At 40.1% G+C, this 26,804-nt stretch overlaps 1 protein-coding gene across 1 annotated transcript; it reads right to left on the bottom strand.

The window, feature by feature from the left end:
- Nucleotides 1-229: 229 nt before the first annotated feature.
- tmie (transmembrane inner ear) lies at nucleotides 230-26,804 on the bottom strand. Its single transcript, XM_072440421.1, has 4 exons — nucleotides 26,335-26,804; nucleotides 21,856-21,973; nucleotides 16,184-16,333; nucleotides 230-401 (listed from the first exon to the last, which is right to left on the bottom strand). Exons 1-4 carry the CDS (start codon nucleotides 26,434-26,436, stop codon nucleotides 283-285), a joined length of 489 nt encoding a protein of 162 aa, XP_072296522.1. The 5' UTR covers nucleotides 26,437-26,804; the 3' UTR covers nucleotides 230-282.

Genomic DNA, 26,804 nt, shown 5'->3' with positions numbered 1-26,804 from the left:
CTCATTGATACTGGATTATCCTCTCTTTTCATAGCATTCTAGCGCTCCACTTTCCCTAGAAAATGCAGACTTGTTTCCTTTTTTTGATCGCGGCTGTTGACACACAAGAACTTGGACCGCTACTTCTCAGCGCTTTAGAAGGATCTGAAGCCTTTGGCCAACTGCACAAATAAGTTACTGATAGAACTCAAAAATGTACTCTTGAAAGGTGTAATTTGGTCAAAAAAAAGGTAAGCGGTAGAAGAAGTGGGAAAGGAGCAGCAGAGGAGGCAGGAGGAGAAGTTATCCGGATTCGGGTAGAGAGGAGGAGAGTGCCGGGCTGACCCTGGCACCTCCAGAAGAGCTGTGGATCTGCTCGGAGACAGTGGGAACAGCAGCAGGAGAGGTCACGTCAGGGGCGGCTGGAAGAGCAGAAGAGAGGAAAGGAGGAGAGAAAAGAACAAAAGTATCAGAAGATTATGAGACATGAATTGAAATTTTGAAACCACATCCATAGAATCTATAGTGTTATAAGTACACATGCAACAATGAGCAACATATTGTGCTATCTATTGTATTGTCACAAGCCTCGCACTATTATAATGGGCTGTCATTATATGTCTAATTAAAAGCTTTGTTTCTAAAATGTGTTGTTTTGTGGCAAACTACATAGACCATGATCCTTTGCGCCATTTCAGTGTAGACAACATGAAGACATGACTAATAGCCTATTAAGCACTTCTAAATATAAAATGACAGTAATAAGAAGTGGAGTCAATAGAAAATGTTCATGAAAAACCACATTCACGATGATTTGAAAATGGACTAATTCACCCTCCACTAAACTGGGACAAATGCATAAAAGAACACACAAAATGTGATGTGTCAAAGCTACATTTGTTTGTGTTTTGTGTTTCATATTTGTCTCTTGTTTTGTTTTTTTGTTTTTTCTCAAATGGTAAGATTGACTTTTGCACGGAATTTGAAAATGTGGGACATTGAAAAAATTACAGGTATAAAAAGGGATTCATCAAGTCTGAAAATGGTTGTGGGCACCTTCCTCATGCCACAGCTTTCACAGTTAAATGTCTGCAGCATATCTTTCAGCCCCACTCGAGCCAGGAAATGTTCTTCTCGCAGAGCTCATTCAGGCACCTGGAGGAAAACAACCCAGCGCTCCCCATTGACTTAAGTAGGGACACTTATTTTGCACAACATTTTTCCCTTGTGGAAGAAGCTGGAGAAAGGAGCTTGTACTGGATCTGGAGCGGTGCTACTGCATGTTTACCCAGTTTAAATCCAAATATGGAAATGAGGTGCACTGAAAGGTATAACATCTAAATCATGTTTACGGACACTTAGTTTATTATGACTGATTCAAGCTTAGTAACACAAATTAAATTATGAATGAGACATATATAGCTAGTATAAGATGATGCTTCACGATGTACATCATCAGGAGAAGAACATCCAAGATGTGTCGTCCGAACTGATCGTCTTTTCAGAAAAATGGTGACAGCAAATGATAATGTAAAAATTTGTATAGGTAATACTATAACCATTGTTGAATAGACTGAAACTGAATATTTGGTCTGAAAATACGTATTTAGAGTTACTCTTTCTTTTATTGTGGTATGTGCACACAATTTAGGCCTTGTACGTCACGTAATAAGTGAGAAAAATATTAAATAGCTCTTACAGTGCTTACAATGTGGTTTTTTCTTTCTTACATACTTTTTCAAAATAATAAGAGTAGAACAAAAAGTTCCAATGACATTTTTTAAGGTGCTACAACGTTTCTGAGTCGTTTTGTGTCAAAAACAGCCTCATTAGCGCACTCATTCTCCAGTGTCCGGACTCAGCAAAGCTTTTTCCTCTGCGGCTGTAAGACATTTTGCACACGTTGCTGATGAATGATGAGAATACAAATGTGTATGGAATATTGTGAGATTGCATGATTTTAGAATTGTGTTGTATGATGCAACCCTGGTAAGTACATGATGTTTAACTCTGATTGGCCTCATTATCCACCCCTTTAAAGTCTGTATTCAAATATGTATTTCTAGAACATCCACCTGCTCAGGGACGGCTGCTGTGAATTGTGCTCAAACCTGTTATCGGCATCTTACGTTGGACTTTGTCTTGGTAAAGTTATTGCTGTGCACTGTCCCTGTCCAAATAAAATAGCACTAAACATACAAATCCTGTTCTATCTTTGATTTCCAACGTGAGCCCTACAAATGTAGTAATGCATAATCTAAAAACACGATGATTCATGTAGAGTCTTTGCATTTTCATGTCTCTGTCCTGTTCACAGAGAAAATACTTTCATTATTTTAATTGGAAATAGATTCACACGTTTGATGTTTGTATGAATTTTCCTTTGAAAAATTAAAGATTAAGATAAAAAAAGGATTAAAGATTAAAAATGTGCCAACGCGACTGGGAAAAAACTTTATTTTAGAGAAATTTTGAGCCGTCTGTTTGATTTTACATTTTGATACAATGCATTTTGATGTTTCTAGGAATTTCCTTTTGAAGAATGCATTTAAGGCAACTGAAAAAATAAACTAATTCACAAAACATAAAATAGTAAAGTCACTGTTGAGAAAACCAGAATTGACATTGCTTGAAATTGAATTGAAATGTTCTTTTACTGATTTATTACTGCCAGTTATTACTACGATTATTACGATAATTACTCATTTCAATACCAAACTGATAGTATTCGTTTGAAATTCTGCTTACATCAGCTCAAATATAAACGCTCAACTAGTCCAAGATTCATGCTGCATCGTATATAAAAGTGTGATTTATTTCCCTGCACTTTCATTATGACATCTGGCACATGGCGCGTCCCATCAGAGGGTTTCTTACATCCATAATCTCCAAATAGAGCTTCCAGATACAGTTTGAATCACTCAAAGCGCCGGGATGTCGACTGCAAGTTTGATCTTCAAGACGGTATCAGACATTTTTCATTTACGGCCTGCGCTGTACAACTCGTGTCGTCAGACATCTCTTTCTCTGGAGCGATACGAGGAGGAAAAGTTCTCTGCGAGCTGAAAATAGCACAAAATAGCACGTCTTGTCGAACAAAATCCCCAAAATCATGGTGTATTTCATCACAGAGTGAATGATACACTGTGAGAAAGCTTGTGTAATTTAGAGGAGAACACAAAAAAAGGGTATTAAAGACTCGAGAAGAAATCTTGAGAAAAGCAACAGGTTAGGTTCAACTTTATTGAACCCGAAAGGAAATTTGTCTTGGTGTCAAGGTGCTGCAGGTCACAGTCCACACAACAACACACACGCACACACACACACGCACGCACGCACACACGCACACGCACGCACACACACACACACGCACGCACGCACACACGCACGCACACACACACACAAACGCACACACACACACGCACGCACGCACACACGCACACGCACGCACACACACACACACACGCACACACACACACGCACGCACGCACACACGCACACGCACGCACACACACACACACGCACGCACGCACACACGCACGCACACACACACACAAACGCACACACACACACGCACGCACGCACACACGCACACGCACGCACACACACACACAAACGCACACACAACAACACACACGCACACACACACACGCACGCACGCACACACGCACACGCACGCACACACACACACACGCACGCACGCACACACGCACACGCACGCACACACACACACAAACGCACACACACACACGCACGCACGCACACACGCACACGCACGCACACACACACACAAACGCACACACAACAACACACACGCACACACACACACGCACGCGCGCGCACGCACACACGCACACACACACACACACACACACGCACGCACGCACACACGCACACGCACGCACACACACAAACGCACACACACACACGCACGCACGCACACACGCACGCACGCACACACACACACAAACGCACACACACACACGCACACACACGCACACACACACACACGCACGCACACACGCACGCACACACACACACAAACGCACACACACGCACACACACGCACACACACACACACGCACACACACACACACACGCACGCACACACGCACGCACACACACACACAAACGCACACACACGCACACACACGCACACACACACACACGCACACACACACACACACGCACGCACGCACACACACGCACGCACACACGCACACACGCACGCACGCACACGCACACACACGCACACGCACGCACGCACACACACGCACACGCGCGCACGCACGCACACGCACACACGCACGCGCACGCACACACGCACGCACACACACGCACACACACACACGCGCGCACACACACACGCGCACACACACACACGCACACACACGCGCGCGCGCACGCACACGCACGCACGCGCGCACGCACGCACACACACACGCACACAACAACACGAAAGTGACAAGAATACATTGCATCTGCTATAATAGTGGAAGTGCAGCACAGAAAGAGATTTACATTGTTTGATCTGTGACTACGAACATATGAACAAGATAGTGTCAAGATAGTGTCAAGATAGTGTCAAGATAGTGTCAAGGCCTCGATACGCATGCTTCAGAACATTGTGTGTTTTGCACCTATATTTACATCCAGTATGTTTATTAGTTCAAGCAGAGGTTGAAAGAAAATAATGATGGCCAATGTAAAATTGTTCAGAGTTTCAATGCAGTTTAATACAAAACTCATTGGTATTGGATCAATATTGCGATATTTGCCATAACATTGGTATTGGATCTAATCCAAAATCAGTGGCATCGACCATCACCATGACTCATCACAAATCACAGCTTCATAGGTGGTTGTTCATCTTTCTGTTGTCCACCCCGTGTGCAAAATCACAGTATTATAAAATAGTCCAACAAGTACAATGATGAATGCATAACTTCATCTGATTGACACGCAGCTGTCAGCAGTCCGGATATATATATACATATACATATACATATACATATACATATATATATATTATTATTTTTTAAATATATATATATTATTATTTTATATATAAAAAGTAAACTTGATATATATATATATATATATATATATATATATATATATATATATATATATATATATATATATATGTGTGTTTTTTTTTAAATAATGATAGATTTTTAAAAATAAAAATAAACAACATCACACATGGAGCTAAGTGAATAGGCAATGTCTATGATTTCTTCAGAATTATTTTGAACGTCCTTACATCAAAGCAAAAAGAACAATGAAATAATCAGTACAGTGAAAGCCATTGGACTTCAAAAACAAAGAGGAGCACTGCTAGACTACCATCAAATGACCAAGAGGCTGGAACGAGGGAGACATTACAAAGGATTATGGGGTTGACGTGTCTTCATTGACTTATTGTTCAATTTCCTAGTGTGATGTCATCAATTACAAAAAGGAAGTAAAAAAAATATACCTTAAAAACTAGCCATTCTGGGAAAAAGTTTGTACTTTTTTTTTTCTTAACTGCAATTTAGTCCCATGAGTAATCCGCCCTGTCATAGGCACTTTAAATTGTGGCGTGTTACAACCGGGAATATAAGCTTACCTGTAATAATAATATTTTGAGACTTTTTTAATGTGTCAGTTAGATCCCTCTGCGTTGACATCAGTAAAACAAACGGGTTTTAAATTAGATTGTGCCATTTCCCCGATGTTCTCATGTTAATAACAGGGTGAAGGAAATGTAATTAAAAAGTATTATAGCCTGTGTTACACTAATGCTGGTGCTCACTTGGGTGTGAGGTCTGGAGAGCGGCATAAAGCACAGTCACACAGAAGTAATCAAAGGGGCATGAAACAGTGCTGGAAAGTAACAAAGTACCAAAAAAAGTACTACTCTTATGAAGAATTTGTAGCTGTCTGTACATTTCATAGTGGATCATTTTTACTTTTACTCCACTACCTTTGAGAGCATGTACTTTCTGCTGCACTGCATGTTTGAACTGGACTGAAAAGTAAAAAGTTTACTTTTTAGCACGTTCATGGTGACATCCTGCCAAAAGGATTTGAATTCAAGTCCCAAATTTGAGTACTGGTATACAAAAATATACAGATAAAAGAAATACAGTATATTATTTGAATTGCTGCTATTGACCACCAAAGATCAGCAAAAATCTTTTTTTTTTAAAAATCACAAAATGTTATGCCCTAACAGTTCTCAAATATACATGGATCTATTGCTGTCTGCAGTGTTTTTATGTCAAATCAGACTCAAACGTTGTATAATCCAATATGATGTTTTTTTTCCCCCCTGGAGTAAGTCAAATTGTGACACTCAGGGTCGCTAGCCATTTGGGGGCCCTAAGCAGAAATGCTCAGCGGTGCCTCCATGCCCTTACCCATTTCAAACGTGCAACAATGCATATGGGTTTGATGTCTGGAATACAACCTTAAAGGAATAATAGAGGATTTTGATAACCAATTTGAGTCTCATTTCCTCGTGGCGTGGACAGCCAAGTAGTTTTCCCACATGTCAATCATTCCCCACATGCTACTGCACACCTGCAGCCTCGTTCCCAGGATAGCAGCACGTTTCCCTGGTGGTTGATATGCCGGTGTGTGTTTAGCGAGTTCCTTCAGTGTACAGTACAAAATGACGGCAGAGAAAGACTGTGTTCAAGCTGACTCAGAAGAGACAGAAATCTAAGGAGACGAGAGATGTGATGCGCTAATAAAAAAACGCACGTGTCGCTTGAGTTCTCAAATCGGCAAAAAATATTATTTCTTTAAGGTGACTAGTTCTGAAGTTATCATTTTTACTAATATAAATAAAATGTAAATATTGCATAAATCGCAATCCAAACAGTGGTCTGGGGGCCCACAACCAAGAGGTTTTCACCTAAAATTATATATAAGTTCTATATTCTGGTGCAGATTTCATAATATTAGTATTATGAGGGTCCCTAAATGTCCCTGCTGCGCCCCTGCTCCAGCAGCCCTTCTCCGACTCTTCTGCAGAGCACATCGAGGCTCTAGAAACCATTACAGGCTGCAAACTATTTATGAAAACATAAGTTAGACATTTGTAAGAAGATGAACCACTTTGTGCACGTGGCGGTGTCAGTTCTGTGGAGCACGCCGGCTCGACACATCACACTTGTTTCATTCTCTCTTTCACGGTACATAATCTACGGTTTCTAATCTAAGACCGTTTTGCTCCTTGTGATTCATTGAATATGTCGGTGGCGTCAAAACTGTTCTGAACTGTGCCCCTGATCTGTCTGCATCTGTCTGCATCTGTGGCTTGTGTAGCTGCCCCTGCACATCACACTCACTCACTATGGAGAGAGAGGTGACATTTGAGTCCAAGAGTGAATTGATCTAAGGTCTAAAATCTAAAGATAGACTAAACCACCTGAAGAATGTTGAATTTGTGATAGAAAAATGTCATGTCATAGCAGTGGTGGGCCGTCAGGACCAGCAAGGCCTTCTCTGCTGGCCTAAACATAATCAGAATATGATTTAAAAATATATATACATTTTCACTCAAATATTTATTAAATTATATCCCAGAGTAAGCGTTTTACTCTTCATTTCATGGCTTTCCTCTTGGTTGCACTGCTTCTCCCCCAGGTTCAGATTTGGAGGCTGGTCTTATGTTAGATCTTTTATCCAATCATATTCAGCCATCATGTGTTGCCAGCGATCTAAAATCTGCCGAGGCCTTCAGACTCAACAGAGCTGGTGCTTGTAGCTAAAAGGAATGGGAATGAAAATGATGTGTCAACCAATCAGCTTCAGAGTTGGCTCTTGTACGTCTGCTGCTGTTACACAGGAGCAGCAGGTGCATCACGTCTATGTCTTTTGATTGGATCACCAATATTGAGAAGCAGGTCCTATGGGCCGGGCTCTGCGAAACCTCAGAAACTCTGAATGAGGAAACTGGATTTGACGGACAAATGAATCCGTGTACTACTAAGCTGGTTTTTCAACCCACAACGGGCGAAAGGAGGACAATATATCGATTTGGCCGAGGATATAATTATAATGCCTTTCTCAAGACGAACTTTTCAAGAAAAGTTAGACATTGTAAGAAGATGTTGTCCTACGCCGACGCTGCAAAGCTTGTTACAGGCGGCGGGTCGAAAACGCGTTGACAACAAGCGGGCGCAGCACGGACGGCACAGACAACGTGCGGCACGGACCGGACCGGACCACGTGCGGACCACGCGCAGAGAACGAGCGGACAACGGCAGGTCACGGAGACCGGCACACAGAACGCGTGAAGAACGAGCGCGGACAAGGTAAAGCAATGCCTGTTTAAACGTCTAGAGCCATGGCATCATAATGATGGTAATAAGAGGTGGATTTATTCGGGTGGGACTGTGTAGGACCTCATTGAAGGCCCAAGCCCCAGACCCACGGCCCGCCACTGTGTCATAGCCTGATGCTGATGTTTCATAAAAGTGTTCTGTAAGACATTTGACTATTTCAACATGGTTAGTCTCGTGACCTCTGTCCTGCGCCCTGGCCAGTTGACACTTGCCTGAACGAAGGAAGGAAAGATATGGTCAGGTGTGTAGCATCAGGGGCACATTTATGGCTCTGCATGAAGACATCCTTGCGAGCCTGATAACCTGGGACCCAAGGATGCAAACCATGCCGGAAAAAAACATTCAGTACATTCTTGCAAAACGTTCAGACTGGTTTTGTGTAATCTAATTGGCCAGAAGGTGTCGCTCCACTCAGTATAAAAACACCCTCTTCCAGTTCTTCTTTCTCTGCTACTCCTAATTCCGCCTCGGATCGGGGGCTGCTGACCTCCTGTCCTCAGGTAGTTTCTGCATTTTCTGCTTCAGCAATTTATTTCTACAGCCACTAATGTATTTGTTACTCTAGTGCCACACAGAGCATTCTGATGCCAATTAGGTACCCAGTGAGGAGGGAGCGAAAGTCAGTTTATAATATGATGGAATGAAATGCAAATAAAGCATAGGTTTTATCATTTGTATCGATATATAACTATGAAAGTATAACCTCATATAAGTGTTTTTGCATTGATCATTGCAGTAAAAGATGGTCAGAGCGGATTCATCTTTTTAGACATTAAATCAAGTTTAGGCTAAAGATATATGCTGTTTAAACCTTGCCAAGATAAGAAGCCGATGTTAATGTCTAAACAAGGACTTGTGGAAATGAACATTGTGTGTGCTTATCTTGGGACCACATGTGGAGTGTTTAACAAGTAATGTGAACTTTTGAACCTGAACTGCCAAACTCTGAACCAATAAAACTGCCTCCCATGTCGTTCTTGTTTTTTGGAATGTTTTGAGCTTGACACAATGGGATGTCACAGGGCTGATTGTAAAGAAAGAGGGCAGTTTATCAGGAGGTCCCGTCAGGTGGGCCGGTCCTACTCAGAGTAGGACAAATATGTGAGTTCCCAGAGTCCAGATGACAACAACTGAATCTTTGTCTACAATTAAACGTTTGCTTTCTTCCTCTTCAGATGAATAGTCATATTTAATAAGAGTATTGAGTGTACTTCTCAAAACAACAGCTGCGACAGTTTTAGATTATATTGTGGCTTATGGTTCCAGTTTTGTTCATTTAAAACACCGTAAACCACTGAGTTGGAATGGATACTGCTTCACAAAATGTCGAAGAGTCATTTTACTAGCATAACAGCTGTACTTTTATTTCAGTAGCTACATAATGGATCAATATATCAATATTTAGTTTGTTTTTTGTTTATTTGCGAACGCATTATTTATCTGCAACAATAATAATAAACGGCTCTATTGACTAAATTGTAAGTCACATAATCACTGGACAGAGCTGCACTGTCGGTCCCATCACTTAGACAGACATGTTTGAACCCAGCATGATGAGCTTGGAGTCTAATAAAGCCTGGCAGTAACGTGAGCAGGATAAAAGACAAAATAAAATGTATGTGATGCAAACATGCACTCGAGAATGTAACTACAAGAGAGTGTAGGGGAATGGAGATGGACATTCCACGGCCAGATAACAGAAAATCTCTCTTTGAACATTGGGGTTTTTCGTTCTCCCTCTGTCCCTCACCGCAGGGGAGCTGCTGTGACTTTTTGATAACAGATCTTCTTCTCCCCACAGTCTTACAGGAAGACGCCCCGATGAAAACTGTTTTATGTGATTATGCCATGAATGTTTGTCCGAATCAACTCCCTACACCGCATGTTTCACCTTGTGTTACGTATTTTCCCACTGTTTAAGGTTTTATATTCCCAATGCTTGATTTTCGAGCGCCCATCACAGGTGAAAGAAGATGTAAAATGTGTCTACCTCAAGAAATAATGTGTACAAACTGCCAAAAGTGTTTAACGTGTAAATGTTAAAACAGGGTTCAATGTTTTTGCCATTATTATTTACGTTACTCCAGTTTTATTTTCTCGGTCAGGAAAATGTTAAACAGGAAGTTTTCGCAGTAGCGCCCGCCCCTTTCGCTCCCAGCATGCCCTGCGGGCCAGGTATCAAAAGGACGCTCCAAGCTAGAAACGGGCTCTTGTTCTCTTGCTCTCTTGTTCTCTTGCTCTCTTCTTCTCTTCTTCTCATCCCCTTTGTCTTCTCTCTTGGAAGCTGTCTCCACGGACAGGCCTTTCACTTTTCCTTTGTCTCAACAAAATCCGTCCGTCACGTGGTCGACAAGGCCATGCCAGCCCTGGACTCTGAAACCACCTGAAACCACCTGGAACTACCTGGAACTACCTGGAACTACGCTTAAGCGCTAAACCGGACAGAGACTTTCTTTGCTACTTCGTTTCTTTCTTTTTGAAGTAATCTACGCCGTTTACGTGGATCAGCGCTACGTCCTCATCTGAGTAAAGGCCGCGTGAGGAGCCAACACGCCGCTAAAGCGTTCTACCTCTAAGGAACTCTCGGATATTGCCTCCGTTGCCGCCGCCGCTTCAAGAGGTCGCAGCACACCGCTCCACGCGACCCCTCGCTCCCCGGCGCAGCACACCGCTCCCCGGCGCCAAGGACCCTACAGCACGTCGCAGCCTCCTCCGCTCCACGCGACGCCTCGCTCCCCGACCGCCGCCAGCTCCACGGCCGCCGCCCACTTAACGAACCTTCGCCGCCACACCGCTCCACGCGACGCCTCGCTCCGCACCTCGTCCGCGGACAAGGACCAGTCGGACCGAGTCTCTACAGAACCGTAAGCCGAGTCCATTGTGCGGTTCTCTTGTGGCGTGATTTGGGTAGAGCTCAGCTGTTCCTCCTCCCTTTAGCTTCTCACTTTCCCTCTTTTTGATATAGATTAGCATAGACACTTTTGGTTATCAAAGGCAAAACCCTGGTTTAACATTATCTGCATGAAATCTGCTGTTAAATCTGATATAACATCACCTGTGATTTACCTGTGCGCATTTCTGCTCCGGTGTTTTGATTACCCTTTTGATAAATAAACTACACGAAAGAGTTATTGACTATTGTTTGTTTGAATAGACTATGTGTAAGTCCCTGAATCGTGAAACACCCTTCAGACCTTTTTAACGAGCGCGATTAAGGACCGTATCTTAGCTCTTTGGGTTTAACCCTGGTGCCCCGTCTGGTCTCGTTTCTGCTAAGAAATCTTCCTTAATCATAAACTGAATACATGTAGTTTGAGACCCTACAAGAGCGATGGCTTATGATTACCTCTAAAATGCATTTACACATTTCTTTCATTGATCAACAAATTGTATACTGCAATAAATATTCAAGCCTATTCAACATATTCCGCCATACGATGTAATTACTCTCCTGGTTGTATTAGTTAAAAAGGAGCTGGAGACCTTGAGAGAAAATAAGTTTTACACAGACTAAAAAGCGTTCGGGCCGCCCAGGGAATCGGTGCATTATTGACTTGTTTGTTACATGAACATTGGCTATTTTATACAACTCAATCTGCTTTATAGGATATTTAGTGGGAAGACTTTTCCCCGTTGGACCGTAAGTTCCATTACAACGGAAGTGCCAATCACGTGGGAAAAGAGGGCAAAGTGGGCGGGGCGGAATAAGGTCAATAGTAGTACCTTATTCTGGAAGTTGCCACGGGTGCCACCATTAATTGTGGCCCTCCTTCTGCTTGTATCATTTATCATAGAGCTGCTGATCTCAATACGTTACGTTCTACGCAGTTTATAAAGCCCTTTTCAAGTCGCCCAGAGAAACTGGTCCATTATTGACTTGTTGGCATTTGATGTTCCTTTTTGTGGCCCATTATTTAACAAACATTGTTTAAAAATCATTGCGGGCCCGGAAGAAAAGGTGACTCGGGATCTCTGGAGAAGGGGCCATTTCTTCATTGGCATATATTTGTTTTTACAGCGATAAATACTCACATTGTATTCGACAAATCACGTGTCATTTTCAGTATTCTGGTGCACTTTTTCCACATCATTTGAAAAGGCTACATCAAGGCTAATTCTTTATTCTACCAGGTCTTGTAGAACATACATACATAGATCGATTTTGACATTACAGGTTTACTTGCGTGTATGTTGGGCATGAGTTATAAGACCCCACCTTAACTAATCTTTTGCACTTATATCAACCAATTGTTCAGCCAGATTTACTCTCTCTCTCTCTGGTCTGGACACAGCGCACTAGAGCATGGGCCCCTATGGTTGAGGCCCTAAACAATTGCTTAGTTTGTTTATGCTGTGGGCCGATCCTGCTCGTAGGTACATTGAACATTTTACTCAAATCAAATGACTTCATATCATATTTTCGTATATTTAGTAGACTTTTGTGAATGGTGTTCCCGCTCAACCGGAAGTGCCAAAACAACGGAAGAGCAAAACCGAGTCAGACAGAGGCGTGATGAGATAAGTCATTCAAGAGCATTTTTAAATATACAATTTTACGGGGGAAAAACGTCAGAAAGTAGGCATACCAAAATACATCTTCAATTCCTGTGCATTATATCAAGCTGTGAATTAGATTATTTTTGTTTAAATCCATTTGTATCCAAAACGTAAACTAATAATATTCAAGCAATGCATCAAAAGGATATGAGAAAAGAAGCTTCAACCCGTCGCTGCTATGCTAATGTAATCCTGTGGCTAACGGACGGCTAACATCTGTGGCAGCAGATGGAAGCAGCTGAGAGTGACCTGTTCTCCTGTAATTATGGGCCAAGATCAGACTAACATCTGCCTGGCGTGTCACGAAGTTTGCTAAACACAGATGTTTTCGTGTGAAACGCATCTTCATCATCATAAAAAAATTAATTCTGTGGTTCAGTTGTTGGATCGTGTGGTTGGTAAATGGTGACTACAGCCAGGTGGAGTCTTTATGTGCATTTATTGTGTGTTCTCCTTATGTCTGGGTGGGAGATGGGTTGTGCTCCTTGCTTTTCCCAGAGGCACTGCAGGAGGACTAAACAAGAACAAGCTAAGCTAACTTTGGATTAAAGAAAGCAAATCATGACTAAATGATAAATCCTTCTGAATTATTTGTATTGCTATTGGCCGTCAAACGCTCTTTCTTTGCTCAAGCATCTCTTTTTTTAAATGTATAATAATTAATGTATTGAAAAGCATACAATACTTTCTATCAGTAAGGCGTTCCCTGATCAGAAATGGATGTTAGCACTCCAGCTACTGGCAGCCGAGGGTATTACCATGGGGAAACTTTAAAAAGTGCTAATGTAGGCAATAGGGCTGTATTCAAAATATCTATATTGTGATATATCGTCTCTGCACTTTTAACTGCTGTTTTGCACTTCTGGTTGATGCTAACTGCATTTCGTTGTCTTAGTACCTGTACTCTGTGCAATGACAATAAAGTTGAATCTAATCTAATCTAATATCGTGGCGAATAATACAAGTGTCAAACAGAGCTGTGTATTGTGATACTTACACATAAATCATAAATACAATTGTATATTTTTCTGCGTAATCAAAACATGAATTTAGAGAACTTTTAACTCTGGTTTAAAAGGATATCCATGTGTACCGGTAAATTCAGTGTCACAGAATACGTATTGTATCAGGTTACATTGTATCAAGTGGTACTAGGCAATACAACGCTCTAGTAGACACGCAGCGTTTTGACGGCAGAAATGCTCAGAACGATTCTTATGAACTTCATAAACAGCAGAGAGATCTCCGAGGCTCTACATATGTCATCATAAATCTACGACATTTGGAACTAAGTGTTTTCTGAGGCGGAAGGAATGTTGTTAGAAGCTCAAAAAAGTCAATTTTGCATAATATGTGTCCAAAAGCACTGTAAATCTACTATTTACTTGTGCAATTATTACTATATTATATTTTGCTTGATTACAAGACAGATATTGGCCATTATCACAATATCAATATACTGTGCAACCATTGTCTATCACACTATCATTCTAAGATCTCACATAAATACAATTAGGGTTACAAATAACGATTACTTTAGTAGTCGAATTCAAAGTAATTTTGAATTTTTTATTAGTTGACTAGTGAAACATTGATTTCTAATGTACATTTAGAGTTGTTGTTTTTTTACACATTATCAATCAAAGAAAGTTTGAAATAGTGTGACTAAAGGCTTCTAGACAGATAATATTTGAGAATAAAGTGAATGAGAACTTTTTTTTGGACATTTTGATATAATAATGGCACTGTCTTCGTTATAGGCCACATTGTATGCATTTTAGAGTCTGTAAAGTCCAGATAACTAACTTTCTAGTCGATTTGTCTCATTTCTTGTTGCCATCCTACATATTATTACATATTATTCTTTTTATCCATTAGTGAATGTAACAATGCACAGTTTTAGTCATGACAGTTCAGTAAGTGCAGAAAGAGTGTTGGGAGTTCAATAAACAACAGAAGCAATTTGACTGAAGGAAAGTGGCAGCATATAATTACTAGACTGCCTTTATCAACAGCTTCTTGAGGACAAACTGGCTCCTTCAAAGACCAGTCAAAAGTGCCCTTCATACATTACATGCCATTTTCATATGCTGATGAAAGGCAAACAATGAATACAATTTGGACCAGTCACTATGAGGTCAACATGATGAACAAATAATGTGCAGGAAAGTCACTGCACTAAATACCGTATGGCTTGGCTTACTCAAGAAAATAAAGTAGTACGGTAATTGGGCAGTGAGTTTATATAGTATATAGTTCATATGGATTTATGATAAACAAGGTTTTGCTGCTGGCAGACTCCAAAAGGACTTGAATATTGCCGAGTACAAGTACAATTTATGCGTATAGCTGTGCAGTGGTGAAAAAAAAGTCATATCAGGAGGTGCATGCATAGAAGTCTGTCCAAATAAAGACTCGAAACATAACTGAAATTGCTTCAAACTATTAAAAAGTGCACCTTATATACTACCTCATATACTGATAATGGGTCGAACTGAAAATATCAAAAGAAAATTGTATTCTGTCAACTGGACAAAAGTTTTATTCGTGGAGATATTTTGCCACTCAGCCAAGTCGCGTCTTCTTGAGTGCCTTTGTTTTGAAATGTTATGTTTTACAACTTAAAATAATAATCTACTGAATGCACACATTACTTTATATTTGTGAGAATTGTGCACTCCTTCAATTGAGTGAATTACCCGTATTTCCCACACTATAGGGCACGCTGGATTGTAAGGCACACTGTCAATGAATCTATTTTCGATTATTTTTTCATATATAAGGCTATAAGGTGCATTAAGGTGACTATAAGGTGCATTAAGCAAAACTAAACGTGTACCACACAAAATTGCTTCCAGGTCAGTAAACACAACCAGAATGAATCTATATATACGGAGCACTGGATTGTAAGGCGCTCCGTCGTTTTTTGGAGAAAATTAAAGGCTTTTAAGTGTGCCTTATAGTGCGGAAAATACGGTACCATGGAGACGTTTACACAGTAGTAATGAACGTGATTTGAGGCAGAAATGCTCAGAATGAGTCTGGTGGTGATTTATTGACTTATAAATGGCGCAGAAGGTCTAAAAGTTCTACCATGAAGTCACGAATCTGCAAAACTTGAAACTGAGTGTTTTCGGACGCTCGGTGGGGAAACATGAAATAAGCTAAATACAACTCCAAGTATGTTGTTTAAATGTTTGTTTCACATACTTTATTTCCCATGACATGAGAGAGTGGATTTGAAAGCACGTAATGCGGTAGTTTGCACTGTGGTCGATATTAGACTTGGAATGAATGGTACTCACAGCCCGGGACCTCGGTCAGCTCCTCCAGCGGTGGCACAGTCTCCAGCGTGTTGGCATATTTCTTGGCAGCCAGTCTCATTGCGTGCCTTGCTTCAATTTCCTTTTTCGTTCTTGGGATTCGACACTTGAATATACAGCACAACGTGATGACTGGAAGAAAAAGAAGAAAACGTTTGATCAAGTAGCGATACATGTCTGAATGTCTGATTTTGTGACTGTATTTATGTATGTATGTATTTATTTATCATTTGTTTATTTATGTATGTATTTATTCATGTATTTATTTATTTATCTATGTATTTAATTATTTATTCATTTATTTATTCATTTATGTATTTATTTATTGTTTTATTTTTTATTTATGTATTTATTATTTATTTATTTATTTAGAGTGTCTTTAAGCCCATTCACTTCGTTGAATTGTTTTGGGACTGTAAGGTGGAGGAGATGATAAAGGATTCCTTTTTTTGCTTCTGCTGTTTTAATGCAATGACTTGACAGTGACAAAATTGGATCCAGATAAAGAGCCCATTCGAAGGGCATAGTTTGTTTTCTGAGTGTGCGTCGAGAGATAGAACTTGTTACTCATCTCACGCATAATTGAGTATTCATGAACCATCGCCAGCTATTTTTGTTTTTGCATTGCACCTTAAATAGAACAGCTTCAGAGATCTTATAAGTAGTTTTGAGGTGAAATGTTTGGGTAAAGGCACCAGGCAAGTTGGCTATATAACATTTTAACCAAACAAATTAGCTATGCGTGCAAGATTAATCAGAAATTGTATTTGAAGTCTTTATGACTTGATGACTTGATGATACAAAAGGCATTTCGTATGATGAGAACCAGGCATGACCCTACATTTTGTCCATTTAGGCACGTTGTGAAAAGAGAATTATCATCATTAGAGTGAGAGAAGTTTTCTGTTCCTTTCTACGTTTTTTCCCTGTTCATGCCCTCAGTGTCTTCGTCCAACTGTCATGTCCTATTGCCAATAAATCCCTGAAATATTGTTTTGAGCAGTTTTGCATTTTGGATCGTTCTTTTGATTCCTTGAACACATAAAATAATACAAATGCACCCCAAATTACTACATTACACTTACTCTAGTTCAAACCTATTATATTACTTTTAAAAGCTTCTCTAAACTGAACGAAACTATAACAAAAGTAGATTGTCATTTTACATTTTCTTCATTTCTAAATCAAAATATTGATTCACTAATTCCTTGACTTCCTGTTCAAAACTGTGACATTTCACCTAAACAAGAAGCCTGGAGTCTAAGTACACAGGTGAGAGCGGCGGTGAGTGAAAACAGACATTTTCGGAGCACTCAAGCCTCAAAGGCAAAATAGAGGAATCAAAATACAACTTTGAGTAAACGAATGATGAGGGACCACGGTTATAACAAGGTGGAAAAAGTTGATTTAGCATAATATGTCTTCTTTAAAGGCTGCTGGAAGATTATAAAACGTGTGAATTGTGAATAACATCCTGATTTGAATATAAATGTTAAGTTGTGGCTAATACAAAGCTTGTTAGGTAATATGACAGATATTAAATATAAATATTTCAGCCTTTATGTGAGCAAGAGTTTTATTCATCAAACGGCAGGAAAAAAAAATAACAATTTTGAATGTTTTTGTCACATGGCTGCAACCATTTCAAATGTGACTTGTGATTTGACCAATTTCCGTAATGGATGCCATTCCTATTGAAACTGGACAGGGCAGTGGGTTTTAAGAGTCTGATCCAGGGAGACAAAACGACAACATGTGCTCAGGCTGAAAACGAAATGTACCATCCTAATGTTTCATCATCATGTGTCCTGAGGATTTGTGTAAAACGGTGTCTCTCCACTGCTGTAAGACTGAAGGATCTAGACCTGTGTCACTGGCTGACAGCTCGCCTCCTGCTGAGAAGAGCTTTTTGTGTGGACAAGAGCTGCTTTTCACGTCACTGTTTATCGTCAGTTACAGACACAAGTATCCAACACAATGAAGCAGTCAGCAGGCTATTCAGAGGTGTAAGAGCAATTGTTCATTTAAGGTTAAGTGGATACTTCACTAGCAAGGACCATGCCACAACAATGGAATGTGAGAGAACGTTTATTGATAATAGGGATGATGATAGATCGATGATGGATCGATGAAAGTTGGCTGGGTAGAGACATGGGGTGGGAGGGTGAGAGAGAGAGCAGAGACCACAAGAGATGCTGGGATAGGCCTGTATAAAAAGGGCTTCTGGGTAATCAGAGGTGTGGTTATAGTGAGGAGGCGTGGTTGCTGGAGGAGTAAGAGGTTGAGGCGTGGTCCAGCTCCCGAACCCCAGTCAATGATTAACAATCATCCACTACATATTACGCAAAATGATAAACAAACAAAAGCTAGATATTTATGTAACTTGACCAGCTTGCTGATATAAGCGTGCAGTTGTTAATATATTCCTTTATTGTCCCACATGGGGAAATTTCATTGGTGCAACGCAGGTAGATACAGAGGTAGATGCAGAAGAACAGATCACTTATAGGAAGTCTGAAAAACACTTTCAGTTGAAGATCTCCTATAAATAAATAAAAACTCCCATAGACAAAACCTCCCATTTCCCAACAAGGGATGGAACGGGAATAATAATAAAGATAAAAATGAATAAATAAATACATAAATACCATTGCATGTGATCACGACAGTAATTGCACATGAATATGTGTCACGACGACACATGGATTGCACATGAATTTCACAGTAATTGCACATATGATGGAATTGCACATGGTTAGGTCAGTATTGCGAGTGTTCAGGACTAACAGTGTTTGTTATAAAGTCTGACAGCAGCAGGAAGGAAAGACCTGTGAACAACAGTGTTGTAAACAACAATTGCCATTTGACAAGAGAGAACGAGTTTGGGGATAATTTAAGGACTTAACTTTAAAACTGGGCATTATTTCTAACTTTGACATCGCAATCGAGGGAAAATTGAAATGGAGTGGATCCTGTAAACCAGATTAATGAAAAAAGCCGGAATTAAGCGGAATACAACAATAGGTACGTTTTTAATGAGGGAAACATTTTATAACATGGTTGAAAGTTCAAAAAAGTCCTGGTGTGTCCCCTCAATAATTCTAAACTCTCCTAAACTCTTTAAAAACATGGAAGAGCTGCATGGATTCATTAAGATATTCTAGTGGGTGGTGAGCTTTTGCGGGGCAGAAAAGAGAGGACTGAAAATGAAGGATTGCTCCAACACGTGTGCAGAAACAGAAATGGCAAGAAACGTTTGGACGGACAAACATTTTAAAATGGTTCATAAGTTCAAAAAATGGACCACAATGGCCTGTGCATGTCACCTATAAAGACCCCACTATGTAACAGCCAAAAGACAGGAGACCATCTTTTCACCTTTGGAAAGTGTTCGCGGGAGAAAATGTTCTATCTTGATAGTAGTGCTTTGAGGGCAGCTTTTTCAGCCCATTTATTCAAACAAAAGCGCTCTGACTACAACCAAACCGCCTCAAAGTGGAAAAGAACATCAGGTGACCCTCAGGACACTGAAAGGATCACTACCAACGAGTGACCTGTTTTGAAAGCCTCCAAAACAACTGGAAAAGACAAGGAAGAGTGGTATTTTTCAGGGTTAAGCAACAGAGGACATCCTGGTGAAGGTGGAGAACGATTCACTCCACGCTTTCGCCGGTGAGCAGTTCTGCGGGACGAATACACCGGAGTAACACAAACGTCCTTATATAAAACAGGAAACCCTTTCACATGTCGGTAGATGAATTGCACGTGTTCTGTGTGCGGGGCGGACATTAGTATTATCATCACCTGTCAATCAAGGCAAGCTATACAAAATGGAAAATTGAACTGTAAAAGCTCCTCCGAAAAGTGTTTGCAGCCCATCTCTAGACGGGTCAGTCCTATGTTCCCCGGGACCTGGGATTAGGTTAGGGGTGTATGCTGCTATATTTTATGCTGTAAAACAATACATTTATGCACAACATTTGGGGATGTGGAACCTGAACTGGGATATGCTCTGCTAGTATTAGTATAGTTCCCCCGTTCATAGAAAAGGGGGAAATAGGTACGCACCCAGACTAAGTGGTAATTAAAACGTGATCCTCTGTTTTGTTTTGTTTTTTCAGTTTGAAGTCACTTGATCTTAAAGCTTATAATGACACAGTAGACTAAATTTGGCAATTTTGGTGAGATTTACAATGTCACTTCCTGGTTGGACATGGCCAGCGAATATGACATTTCAATTCCAGTTATAATTTGACAAAAAGTTACACCTGACAACATGCTTATTTTTATTAAATTATTGTTTAAACTTTCAGAAAAGATGTAAGTTGCGTGCAAATGTTCTCTGCATTTTTGATGGAATGGTGCTTTTTGATGACATCACAGGTGGAGTTATTCTGTTGTAGAACTTCCTGTTATTTGTGAAACTGCAACTTGACTGAAACTATTATAATTTACCACAGGGACAATTTGTCAGTTGGTCTGGACCTGGGCCTGTTTTGGGAGCTTAGATTTCCCTCACTCTGCAGCTAACTTGATGAAAAACATCCTCATATTGATCAATCACAATTTTCTATTTAATTTGATTTGTCTTGTCAGCACAATATACAAATATAATATTCTTGATCATAAACAACACCAACTGTGAATAATTGCCATTTTTTTTAACTGTCTTCCTCCAAAGTTGCTCCAAACCATTTGTTTACTGACAGAGGATTGGCCATAGACCTCTTGAGATTGTATTTTGCGCCCTCTGCTGGTGCATGTATTCATAAACAAAATACTGTATATTTATAAAGCATAGGAACAGTATTAAAGATAGTCATCTGGACAATGTTTTCAATCTAAGGAGCTGGTCTGCATGGCTCGACTTTATAAGCCCCGCCCCTTGGAGTGACTTTCCTCTGAAATTAACCTGCCTTTAGTTTTGGCCCATTCCCTCACCACTGTTAAGCAGCTGAGTAGCATTTTAATGGCTTGTTTCTCACTTGGCCAAGCTGAAAGGACACGGCGTGTTAATTCAATCTTAAACCATCATTTGTGTTTAAAAAGGAATTCCCCTTTTTCACAAAAATGGCCTCCTTCACTAGTTCAAAACGTCTCTTCTCGCTGCTTGTAATCTGTACCTGACTGTCTTCAAACAAATGGTTTGTGGCTTTGAGATGCACGGCGGACTGCAATGCCTTCTGGGATACAGTCGCTCACCTCTTTCACTATATTGGATAAAATAAACCACGTTGCTGTTTTTGCACGAGCATTTTAGCCTTGGGATGAACCAGATTACTACCTGAAACCTTTTCTGAGGTCTACATTTTCACACCTGGACAAATGAGGTATCACACCGACTGAGATATATGAATTTGTTTTTTCAACAGTCTACAGTTTCAGTCATACAACATAAACACCAAAGTACTATGTAACATTTCTGGTGCACCTTAGAAATCAGCCTGAATAAGTTGACTTTACAACGACACAATATCGTTCGGTCTTAGTTAGCTTTAGTTAGTCTACTTACAGCATATTCCCCACCACACATCCTCATATAAGCGGATTTAAATTCAATATGAAAGAGCACATCATAATCTAGGCAACATAATCACGCAGTAATGCCCAGAGTTATTTCTCCAGGCAGCCCGCTTAACACTCCCATTACTCACTTATTGCAAGTACAAATACGGAGAAGATGCCGATGACTTGCCACAAGCGAAGCCCCCAGAACACCACAGTCTCTGAAGTCACCGGGTCGGGTTTCTTTGGGGGATCTGTCGGAAGAAGCTGCAAGGGAAAAGAGAAAAGCCATTGAATTTCATGAGCAGAAATAACATATCTTTTAACAATAACAGATGCAAGCCTTTGGAGGAAACAGAGATGAGACACACTATGTCAAGTTTATTTTTATTTTTTTCATTCTGCTGATATATTCACATACATCAAAATAAGTCTTGATGTTGGTGTTTGGATTTCTGTATGTGGTCTGGGGTAAGAATATTTTAACATCTATTAACAAAATGAATATAACATGGTTGTATTTTATTTATTTTTTTGCTACACCATAAGACTGGTTGTGGATTTACAGTTATGTTAGAGATAAAACACCAACACTTTTCCAGTACCTAAGACAGTTTGGAAGTTCAAGTTGCATTTCTAGTCATTTAAAAGAAACTCAACTCTTTTGTCATGAATTTGTAAAAAAAAAACATATTGTAAATGCAGAACTTTGTGACAAAAACCAGACCTCTACATCGATTACCAAATATATTTATCTATTGCAAAAAAAAAGAAAGACACGTGCGTCGCTATAATGCTTCGGGACGAGAGCTGATTGGCTCTGCAAGGGTGGTCCTCCCTGCTTAACTCCTCTGTCTGAAAAAGCTGTTTTTAAGCTGTGCAAGTGGCCAAAAAAATCATGCATGTGAATACTATCTACCTACTTCAGGATTCTCAAGCTTTAAATGATTGGAACTGTGTAGGCTGTAATTTCATATAATTTAATGTGAATTTAATGTTTAGTCTCTGGTTAAACCCTAATTTAGTCTTCAAGACAAGGCAAGTTTATTTATAGAGCACAAGTCGTACACAAGGCAACAGGAAACAAATGCATTAAAATCACAAAGACATGACAGAAATCACAAAACAATTTAAGACCTAACAGAGAAAAGTGCAAATCCTTTCAGTCATATGCACAGCTAAACAAAACAGTTTTTAGCTTGGATTTGAACATTGTCAGAGAAGAGGCCTGTCTCACATCCTCTGGAAGACTGTTCCAGATTTTAGCTGCATAAAACTGAAACGCAGATTCCCCGTTCTCTTCATTAAACGCAGTAAAATCATGCGTTCATTTCTCAGGCGCTGCAGTAACCAAGTATTCTCACACATAACAGGGACAAATACTGTACATCTCTTACTAAAGCAAGTGACAAAATAACTCAAACTGAAGACCTTGTCCTAAGCTCTTCCAATGAGCAAACCATATAAAAAGTGAGCAGGAAATAACTCAATCAATCAATCAATCCCCAGGAACTACAAAATGTTCCAAGAAAAACTCAAATAGCTGGGGACCTTTTAAATACCGTATTGGCAGTGCGGTACAAAACTGGGACTGTAGAATTAAACACTGGAATTAAACCTTTGCAGAAATGAGCTTGAAAGTTTGAATGTGTGTTGCTAATTGAGTGTTGGGACTACTTTGACATTTGTTCTAATAAACAGTGGCTAAAATGGCTTTGTAGCAGTAATGAAATTAACCTTGCAACGCGGTCAATATCTGCTCTGAAAAATCATTCTCATTTTTCATCACATAATCCATCTCTCCCGAGTGCGGCACTTGGAGGACCAAAATAAAAGCGTGTGTGTGTGTGTGTGTGTGTGTGTGTTGGATCAATGTCCCAGCTCAGTGTTTGCTAAGCGTGGCTGCGGGGTAAGATCAAGTCTGGATTTCGCCTTGTTTACAGTGTGTATGGCTTGGACTGGAAACTGGACAAATAGACAGAGAAAGCAAAGTAAATCTCATCCATCATAACAATACATTTCAGCCCAGCAGTGCAAACTATGGACTATGGATGGAAAAAAACAGTTTTATAAAGATTAAAGATCCAATATAGCACGCTGGTAGATTACTTTGAATTTATAAGAACAGAAGGGAAAAAAATTTAAACAAATTGCACTTTTTTGCCGTCAGGCCTGGTGAGAAATGTGGAAATCGACAGAGCGTAACTGAACAGTGCTTCACTTAACGTCATGTAATCTTCGAGAGCTCCAAACACTCTTTTGGCTGATTTATTACCGTCGGTGAATGTGTCAACAGTCATCCAAAAACAGGCCTCAAATGATTAAAGTGATCATATTTACAGCAGAAAGATTACGGCGTCTCATTGGTGATGGGTGATAACACAACTTTTGGTATCAATACAATATCAAGTAGTTTGGAAGGAATTTTCCCGATACTGGTCTAACTTTGTGGGTGATTTCGAGTATACGTATTGTTGGAGTGAAATAAGTGTTGTCCTAACGGGTCCTCGTGTTGTAAGGAGAGGCAGGAGACTCTGGATGTCTGAAGCAGTAGAGGGTAATCCAGGACCCAGCGACCTGAATACTCAACACACTGCCAGAAGGCCAGTTTGGAGAAGACGTGCATAACATACCACTTCTGTGACGAGTCGACCAAGGAAACGGAGCATGTTGGAGAATGACATGGTCTATCTGTGCCGGCCGTGATCCAACTGTTACAGAATGTCAACAATGGCTCTACACGAAATGGAAAATTCTACAGCATGTATGAGAAGGCTTTCAAATAGGTTCAAAAGGACAAACGGACCTGACATAGATGAATCAGTCCAATCTGCTGCTGGTGAAGTGTTTGAGACAAAACAATGAAGAACTGGCCATAACATGTCTAAAATGAATGCCTAGCCTTAAAATGTACACGTAATTAGCATCAATATTTGTGTGCTGCCCCCAGTGGTAAAAGATTTCCATTTTGAGTTCATGTGTTTTTGTCTGCTCAGAGCTTCCATAGTTTCCTCATTGACTTGTCTACGGTCACGTGCTAGATTGTTTGAGCCTCTAAACTGTCATTTGGTCCTTCAAAATATCTGTCTGTAAGTATTGTACTGTTAGGAGTGGACCTATTTGCTGTATATCATCTAAAAGTTGTAAATATTGGTGAAGTTTGCGATAAAATACATGACGCGATTAGCATTAGCATGTCTAAGGCATTTTCAATACATGTTAGCATCAAGCTAAGCGCTAATTTGACACACGTTTCTATTGGGGTATTTAAGCCAATGTTGTTCTTTTCTACATCATATTTACCTAAAATGTATATCTTTATCTAGCTATGCATGTGTTGTGTTCATTCAAATGTTGTAACATGATTGTAATATGCTGCTATTTTTGTATGTTACAGTTTTACAGTCAAAGCTTCAGTAAATAACCAAAACGGCAAGGAGCTTCCTGGTGTTTATTGGAGCAACTGTTAACTATCTGTAAAGGTAGTTCCTAAACACTAGTGGAGACAGAATAATTTGCATATCAGTAATGATGCCCACATTTTAGTCAGTATCAATATATTAATACTTTGATACCGATACTCCCATTTCTTTATCTGCGGACGCCTTTCCATTTGTGTCTGTTTTGTTTTATTTGAATGTGAGATGATAAGACATGATTCACTGCGCCTCTTTTGTGTTGAACAACAAAAGAAGAAAATAGCATATTATTTAGAGCAGCAGCATCATCTCAGTGTAATTCAATGTGAGGCACTGAATTATTAATATAATTTTGTTATATGATTAATATTATATCAAAGACAAGGGTGGAAAGAAACTGGTTACAAATACTCCCATGACTTTAATTTCGTCGATTTTTGGTCTCCGGTGTTAAAAAGTGAGAATGGAACAAAAATGTATCCTCTTGTTTAGAAGTACCTTTTTTGTTTGAGGGTCATAGAATACAGAAAATCATTCAAATGGATGAATTTAGCAGAGGTTTGACCGAACTACCTCACATTTATTCAGACTATAAGGTTTGTCTTTACCACATTTGTTACTGCGCTTACTATGAATTTTATTGTAAATGTAGGCTATATTACCTCACTTTATTACGATATTATTTACAATATACGTTCCTGGAGGTGATTTTATCCAAAACACACCACCAACATTCATTCTTACATGTTTTGTTTTCAGACCAGACTTGTAAAATATTTTTCAACAACTTCTCCTGAATTTTTAAAGCATAAAAAAAAAAAAATGCTACTATTATTCCACACAGAAAGCATATAATTATTGACTGGTCGCAATTATGACGAATGCTTTTAATATGTCATTCCAATTGTAACTGTAACATGTTAATTTCCCTCTACCGAACCATTAGCTCTTCGTTCCTTGTAGTGACAAAATTGCCATTGTCCATCACCGCGTGTCATCACTGCTTTTATTCATTTTAGACACAGGAAAATAACCCATACTTGCCTGCGACAATGTTGGTCATTTCCACACGTTACCCAACACGTGTGTGAACTTGGGTTATACGTAAGCTCGCCTGTTTACACACAAACGTCATTCCAACACAACACTCATTCCGGGCACGTTATCCCGTAGCCGGACGGACATTTACGACATTATTTCGTTGCTTACCTCCGGATCCGGGATTTGCGCGACCACGTTGGACACTCGTTGGGACAGCGGCACCAGAAGCAGGAGTACTCCCCTGCCGCGTACCACAGAGATGTCCACCATTCTGTGCTACTGGTGCTCCTGGCTTCCACCCTACCCCCTATCCTCTCCTCCTATAACCTCCTCTCCTTTTTTTTCGTTCCCCCTCTATGCTTCCGTGTCTGGCGCCGCACACAACAATTACAATGGACCCAATGTGATTAACGGTCACTTCGGGGGCTCGCCGACGTGTTCTCCCATGCACAGATGCGTCCTAAAGCCCGCAAGAAGAGGGAACGTAAAGCCACCCTGGCGTTGTTGTCCGGTGAAATGCTGTTTTACAATGGGGCGAGCCAGGCTTGCAGTTTAGACGCATTAATTAATCAACGGGGTGCTGTGGTGTAGTTTACAACCTGCTGCTGTTGCTACTACTACTGGAGGCTAGCGGCTAA

This window comes from Eucyclogobius newberryi, unplaced genomic scaffold (assembly GCF_026437365.1).
Source record: "Eucyclogobius newberryi isolate DKJ021-1_F unplaced genomic scaffold, fEucNew1.0.hap1 SCAF_12, whole genome shotgun sequence".
Taxonomy (NCBI): domain Eukaryota; kingdom Metazoa; phylum Chordata; class Actinopteri; order Gobiiformes; family Gobiidae; genus Eucyclogobius; species Eucyclogobius newberryi.
This window is presented reverse-complemented; position numbering and strand designations above follow the sequence as displayed.